This window comes from Sciurus carolinensis, chromosome 5, assembly GCF_902686445.1.
Source record: "Sciurus carolinensis chromosome 5, mSciCar1.2, whole genome shotgun sequence".
Taxonomy (NCBI): Eukaryota; Metazoa; Chordata; class Mammalia; order Rodentia; family Sciuridae; genus Sciurus; species Sciurus carolinensis.
In genome coordinates this window covers 122625428-122632905 of record NC_062217.1, presented here as the reverse complement: position 1 = coordinate 122632905, position 7478 = coordinate 122625428, and the positions used below count along the sequence as shown (strand labels likewise).

Genomic DNA, 7478 nt, shown 5'->3' with positions numbered 1-7478 from the left:
CCTGGGATCGGAGTCACATGATCCAATCTGCCCATCATTCCTTCTCCCTGCATACTATTCTCCTGGCCCTGGTGAGCCTCAACCCCGTGAGACCTCTTCTGACCTGGGAGGTGGGGGCGCTGGGGCCTCTCCCTGTACCATCCCTGCCGCCCATTACCCAGCCCATGGCAGACTCAAATGAGAGCTGAACAGACTCCGTGCACGCCAGCGTGCGGAGGCCATGTCAGCACAGGGCCCGAGGCAGATCCGGAGGGGACTCTGACTTGCCATGGGGTTGCAGGGAGGCCCTTTGCCTCTCTCTGGGTCAGTTTGCTGTTCTATAAAACAAGTCCGATCAGCTGCAGGAGCTCAGAGCCGAAGACCTACAGTGCCACCCAGCCTTGTAGAATTTTGAGAGGAACAGGCCAGTCCTTCCCAATTGCCCATCAAAGATAGCCAAGAAGACAGCGCACAACCTGGGTGTTTTTTATTAGACTAGGAAATATAATTTATTTCATAAAAATTAATTTTGTTACAATCGGAATGCTAAACGTTATTTACAGGTTGAAGTTTACAGAATAAACAGAGGTGGGATCGAGGGCCGTCCCTGGGGTCCTGTCCCCTCTGGACATAAAACCATGCCCATGGTCAGGCAGCGGTCCAGCCCTTTGCCCCCTTTTCCCAGGCTTCCCTCCAGACGGCCGCTCAGGGACCCGGCTCAGCTGCCCAGGAGCTGGGGAAGGGTTACCAGTGGGCCCCGGCGGGTCCAGGAGATGAGGCGGCCCTGGCCCAGCAGGGATCCGGGGCACAGAGGAGGCAGAGGCACGTAGGAGATTCACTGACACCCTGTGGACTCGGGGAGCAGAGCGGGCACGCCACTCCAGGGTGCAAACCTGGGGCCGGGAGGAGGCCACACCCCACGCGCAGGTGGGGACAGCTGCACCTTCCGGAGGGGCGCCCTCCGCCCGGGGGGAAACGCGCACACACAGCAGGGACGAAGAGAGGGAACACCCGTGTGCAGGCCGGGAGGCCCCTTCAGCACCCCAGCTGCTCATCAGGAATGCGTCGGAGACGCCTCTGACCCCACCCCAAGGCAGGCAGCGTGGGGACCGTGGCCATGGCAGCCTTGGCAGGCCGAAGGAGGTGGCAAACGCTCTCTGGGCTTGTCTATAAAGCCGGCCATCTGAACCCTCCCGGAAGGCTCCAGCCAATTGGTTCTGAGCTCCAGATCCTGGTCCACAATTTCTGGAAGTCAGACTGGACATGGCGGGCTGGGCCTCCTCCGCCAGGGTTCCTGTTCTGGGAGGAGGAGAGGACCTAGCAGGCAGGTTGCGGTAGACTTCTATCCATTAGGGTGCCCTTCCAGAGCCCAGAGAATGTTGTGGGCCTCTGACAGCAGCTGCTGGGCCTTCTAGGCACAAAAAGGATGCTGAGGCCCAGAGAAGGCAGTGATGTGCCTGAGGTCACACAGCAATTTCACGGCAGAGCTGGAACTCAATTCCTGCTCTTCAGCTGCATGTGGGCGTTTTGGAGCCTGTGACGGGGACAGCACCAGCAGAGCCCATCTTGGCCTGCGCGCTCCAGACAGAGACCCTCACCTATGCCGGGCTAACAGTGACCTGGGGTGGGGGCAACCCTCAGGAGCTGGGCGCCCTGGGTAGGAAAGACTCACTGCTGGTGCTTAAGGCAGGCCACACAGCCCTCTGGGGCCAGCGCCTTAGAGCCCTGTCCTACCCCAGCACAGGCCCGGCCTTCAGCGTCCCCAGGGAGGGAATCCCCTCTGCAGCCTCCAGCAAGGCCTCAATGCTTGTGGCCACCCCTGCTCCAGTGGTGGATGGAAGACGCCCCCAGGTCCACCGCAGGGAGGCCGGCTGGGGACATGCTGGGACCACAGCCCTAGCACCTGCTCCCCTCTCAGGAGACCAAGCTTGCAGAGGCCAGGAGGTGCCCAGGCCGGTCCCAGTGGCTGCTCGGGGCCTGCTGGGCAAGCCCTGGGGTCAGTGCCAGAGTGGGTGGGGCAGCTGACCCTTGCCTGACTTCGGGGGTCAGGGTGGAGTGGCTTTGGACGAAGCCTTTGCCCCCTGAGATCCTGGCCCCCATCCTCGACATCAGGCCAGAAAGGGCCAGGGACTTGTCCCTCCTCACTTAGAGGCCCTGGGAACATCACAGAACAGGTGGGGCAGGGAGCCATGGGGAGGAGGGCTGAAGGAGGCGCCAGCGGAGACCAGGGAGGGAACGCGGGCGTCCCCCTCCTCCGTTCTGGGGGGCTCCCCACCCAGGCTGACAAAGCTGCACCAAAGCCACGCGGGGGCTAGACAGACCTCAGACTGCCCCTCCCGTTGCACAGGAGAGGCGGAGGCTGGCGAGGGCTGGAGTCCCACCAGGTCTAGAGGCTGCTGGCTGGGGTGGGGGCAAGGCCGTCCAGTCCCCTCCCCGTCCCAGGAGGGGTCCCGGGAGGATGTGCTTCCTCTGCTCTTCTCCCCGAGCCCTACTTCTGGGTCACACGGCCAAGAGCAGACCAGGGCCTTCTCCCTGGCTCCCGGCTGGCCCGGGCCCTGGGCGCTTCCCGCGGGGCCTCCTGACCTGTGTGGAGGCCGGGGCTGTGGGAGGGATCCAGACCCCACCCCAGTACTCAGGGTCCTCGGTTTCGTGGACGGAACCTCTGCTGAACTCCAGAAGCAGCCTGGACCAGGGCTAAGATGGCGGCTGACCTGCTCCCTTACAGCTGGGGAAACCGAGGCCTTGTCGGTATGTCGTCCAAAAGGGTCTCTAGCAGCAAAGCTCCCTGTTCAGTTCCTCGCCCCTGCCACACACACACACACACACACTCACACACACACACACACAGTCAGAACCATGAGCTCACCCACTCTCACCCTTACTCGGGAAAAAAGTTTTCTATTTTTTTGTCTTTTTTTTTTTCATTTTTTTTTTTTTTTTTTTTTTTTTCGTAAAAAGGACTTATCCAAATATCTGGATAATAAATGGTTTGCGTTTCCTAAGAAACTGGGTTTTCCCTTCCCTGCGGTTTCCATGCTCTCTTCTTCGCCGGCCTGGCGAGCGTCCGGGGCTCCTCTCCCCTTCCTTTCCTTTCTGGTGTGGGCAGGAGAAAGGGGTTGGTCTGGGTTGAACGTGACTCCTCAGGGCGGAGGGCGTGGCAGCCGGGGCGGGAGGGAGAGCATGAGGACGGAAGGAACCCAGAGGGACCCAGAGGGACCTGGGGCGCAGGGTGGGAGGCGGTGGAGGGAGGGCCACCGCCTGGCCCTCTTCCTGCCCCAGGGCCTCACCCCAGCTCCCACGTGAGGCGTGAGGCCAGCAGGGGCAGCAGGCGGGAGCACCGGCCCTCTGGGCAGCACTGCGCGTGGATTTTCTAAGGCTGGTTGTGGTCTAGGGCAGGGGAGGAGGAGGAGGAGGAGGAGGAGCAACCCCAGCTCAGCCTCCCTGCGAGGCCTCCTGCCTGTCCCTGCTGGCCCAGGGTTCTGGGCACTCAGCAGTCCCCGTCAGTGGCCATGGCCACCAGCATCTCGCTCTTGCCCATCTCCTCCAAGGCACTCGCCAGGCTGTTGAGGTCCCCGTCGTCCTGCTGCAGAGCTTCCCAGAGGTCCAGGATCACCCCGGTGGGGCTCGCTTTGGTGGCAAAGTAATTCAGGTACCTGGAGTGAGGAGGAGAAGGGCATTGGGCACCCGGGGCACTCGGTGCCTCCGAGGAGCCTGGGGTGGAGGAAGCACGTGAGCTCCGGTGTCCCCCAGTCTTGGGTCTGAATCCTCGCAGGCCAGTCAGTGACCCTCTCGGAGCCTCAGTCTCAGGGTTCCTCTTAAATGGGAACCATGTCGGCCACCCCCCAATGCTGCAGACAAGACCCAACAAGCTCATACAAAGTAAGGGTCTAGCGCTCTGGTCCTGGGCACCACCCTTCACCATTGTCCCTGTGAATCATTGAAAGACATCGCCATGGGGGGATGGCTTTGTCCGCGTGTCTCTCCTCTTCCTCTGCCTTGTGTGTGTGTGTGTGTGTGTGTGTGTGTGCGCGCGCGCACCAGGGATTGAACCCAGGGGCGCTTTACCACTGAGCCACATCCCCAGCCCCTTGTATTTTTATTTTGTGACAGAGCCTCACTAAGTTGCTGAGGCTGGCTTTGAGCTTGTGATCCTCCTGCCTCAGCCTCCCGAGCTGCTGGGATTTGCCTAGCTTCCTCCACCTTCCTTGCCTGCCTGGTCTCGCCCCATAGACTCCGGGGAGCAGGGACAGAGCCCGTGCCGTCTCTGCTAGTCCTCACGCGCCATGTCTAGTGAGACATCTTGTTCTGGTCCTCCCAGGAGATGGGCAGGGTCAGCATCACACACCGTGGGGGAAGGCAGGGCCTGGGGAGTGTGACGGTCACACGCAGCCTGCCTGGCTCGCAGGATGGTGCCTGAGCTTGACACTCCACGAGGGAGCAGCGTTCTCAGACGCGTCCCGTGCGGACTGAGCTCCAGACCTGCCATCAGTGGTCCGCCCGCTCCCCTGTCGGACCTTGAGGATGCGGCCCCGTGGGCCCTGGTCCTGGACACTCACCGGTCCATGGACAGCTTCTGCGCCAGCAGCCGCCAGTCGTTGCCCCGTGAATTGGGGGCGTCGAGGCTGTGGCATATCTTCTGGCGGATGGACAGTGGAATCTTGAAGGCATAGGGTCCAAGCTGGGTGGTGACGGCGCTGCTGGGCGCGGAGCAGAGGGCGTCCAGGGAGCCAGCAGGAGTCTGGAAGGGTGGGGCAGAGTCTGAGGGCCACAGTGCTGGGCATCTGCTGTTCCAGGCTCCTGCCCTGGACGCCAGCTCAGAGGCTGAGCCACGCCCCTCCCTGGCAGCCTCCAGCTGCTCGGGCGAGGCCTTGTCCCAGGACAGGACTCCTTCCCAACCCCAGGGACAACGTGGCTGCCCCAGCCCAGGGGTGTGCCAGGGAGGGGCTGCTCCAGCTAACGCTGAGCGTGATCAGGAGGCCCGAGGAGCCCCCGCCGCAGTCCGACCTGTGCAGACCATTTCCACACGCGAGGAAAACAGAGTCCAGCGGGAGAAGCGAGAAGTGCTGGGGTCACGCGCCCCGTGGGTGGCAGAGCTGGGTGCAGAGCTCTTTCTACTGCACCCGGGAGGAGCAGCCGCACCGGCTCCCTGGCCAGCCTGGGTTTACGTGGCGCAGCATGGCAGCTGGGTCCCTGTGCTGACCTGGCTGCACACCCGGTCTGGCCATGCTTGCGGATACTGGCCCTCCCTAAAACCTACTTCCTCCTCTTCCAGCTGCGCGGCATCAACCGCCTCCCTGGGGTTGCGCAGAGCTAGTGAGATGATGCATGTCACCTGGCGGGCGCCTTGCACAGGAATGGCATGCAGCAGTGATGGCTGTGAGCCCAAAATGACCGGTCCCTGCTCGGACGAGGGCGGTGAACACCTTCATGGGAGACGCATTTCCACCCACATGAGGTGGGACCGTGGGGTCCACGTGCTGCAGCCCAGTCCAAGGCTGTCCTCGGGCCTCACCTCGGCCAGCGTGGTGTGCAGCTGGAATATCTGGCCCTCCCCTTCCACCTGGCGCACGCAGATCTTGCAGGTGAGCTCCGTGGAGGCCAGGCTGTGCCTCTCCAGGGTGAACGTGCAGTGCAGGGCCTTCTGGCTGCCACTCCAGATGTGGCAGAAGGGGATCTCCTGTGGGAGGCAGTGGTCAGGGCCAAGCCTGTCCTCCGGGAGCTGGAGGCCAAGAGGCTGGGGCCCTCGGGGGCAGTTCAGGTCTCTGCACCCAGAAGGAAAGAGGGAGGAGAGCTGGTCAAGTGCCCTCAAGCTGGCCGGCTAGGTCATGCCAGGCCCTGAAGGGGTGAGTGCCTGTGTGTCTGGGCTGGGACACCTCAGGGAGCCAATGGCATCACACGCTGCAGGGTGGGGCAGAGGGAGGTGACCACCAGAGAGAAGGAAGGGCAGTCGGCCAGGCGTGCACACTCAGAGGTGGGAGGCCTCTTTAAGGACGAGGGGTGTGGCCTATGTGTGAGGAGGGACAGTGAGGGCAGGAGCGTGGGCGTGGCCGTCAGTGGCACGGAGGCTGGGGTTCCCGAGGATGGCATGGAGACTGGCGGGGTGAGAGAGAGGGCATGAGAGACACGGGAGCGGCAAGGCTGGGGGCCGAGGCGCGAGGCAGGCCCCCGCTCCAGCCCGCCCTTCCTCGCCAGCCCTCACCTGGTACTTGGCCAGCAGCTTGCTTCTCCAGTGGGCATGGGGGATGTCATGCAGGGAGAGGCGCAGGTTGTGGTAACTGTCCTTAAACAGCAGGGGTTTGGGTTCCTCCACCAGGTAGCCACCCAGCGTCCGCTCCAGCTCCAGCACTTCCTGTGGCCAGGGCAGGGAGAGGGGGACTCGGTCATACTTGGCTCTTGAGCCCTTTTCTGTAGCAGCTGAGGGGTGGGGGGGCAGGGTCCCATCTGTAGACAGCTCAGGACCCAGAGGATCCATTCAGCAAGTGCTTTAGATGAATGGATGTGTGGGTAGATGGATGGATGAACAGGAAAGCCGATGGACGAAGGGAAAATCAGTGTGGGAGAGATGTGGAAGAGTGGATTTATAGACGGCTGGGTAGAGAGACTGATGGTATGGACAGACGGATGGATAATTGCATGGAAAGACAGAAAGAGAAAGAAGTTTATGAAAATGAATATACCAATAGGTGGGTATAAGAATACAAGCATATTTAGAAAGAAAGATATAAATGGATGGAAGGGAGATGGCTTGATGGACAGATGGGCTGTTAACTAAATAAGTATATGAACAGAGAACAGAAAATGGATGGAAGGATGGATGGATGGATGGATAGATGGGTGGGTGGATGGATGGATGGATGGATAGGTGGAAGGATGGATGGATAGGTGGATGGATGGATAGGTGGATGGATGGATGGATAGGTGGATGGTTGGATGGATAGATGGATAGGTGGATGGATAGGTGGATGGATGGAGGAATGGATGCATAGGTGGATGGATGGATAGGTGGGTGGTTAGATGGATGGATGGATGGATGGACAGGTGGATGGATAGGTAGATGGATGGATAGGTGGATAGATGAATGGATAGGTGAATGGATAGATAGGTGGATGGATGGATAGGTGGGTGGTTGGATGGATGGATGGATGGATGGATGGATGAATGGATGGATGGATAGGTGGATGGATAGATGGATGGATAGGTGGATGAATAGGTGGATAGATGGATGGATAGGTGGATGGATAAGTGGATGAATGGATGAATGGATGAATGGATGGATGGATGGATGGATGGATGGATAGATGGATAGGTGGATGAATGGATGAATGGATGGATGGATAGGTGGATGGTGGGTGGATGGATGGATGGACAGGTGAATGGATGGATAGGTGAATGGATAGGTGGATGGACAGGTGGATGGATGGAAAGATGGACAGATGAATGGATAGGTGGATGGATGGAGGAATGGATGCATACGTGGATGGATGGATAGGTGGGTGGTT

The 7478-nt window shown here is 60.4% G+C and overlaps 1 protein-coding gene across 2 annotated transcripts in view; it reads right to left on the bottom strand.

The window, feature by feature from the left end:
• Nucleotides 1-2873: 2873 nt before the first annotated feature.
• Nucleotides 2874-7478, bottom strand: part of Unc5b (unc-5 netrin receptor B) — a 77587-nt gene continuing 72982 nt past the window's right edge. For both annotated transcript variants that reach the window (XM_047553439.1, XM_047553440.1), the window contains 4 exons: nucleotides 6179-6328; nucleotides 5492-5656; nucleotides 4536-4717; nucleotides 2874-3632 (listed from right to left, as the gene is read on the bottom strand). In XM_047553439.1, coding sequence (XP_047409395.1) covers nucleotides 3467-3632; nucleotides 4536-4717; nucleotides 5492-5656; nucleotides 6179-6328 — 663 coding nt within the window. In that variant the 3' untranslated portion in view covers nucleotides 2874-3466. The remainder of the gene's footprint in view (nucleotides 3633-4535; nucleotides 4718-5491; nucleotides 5657-6178; nucleotides 6329-7478) is intronic.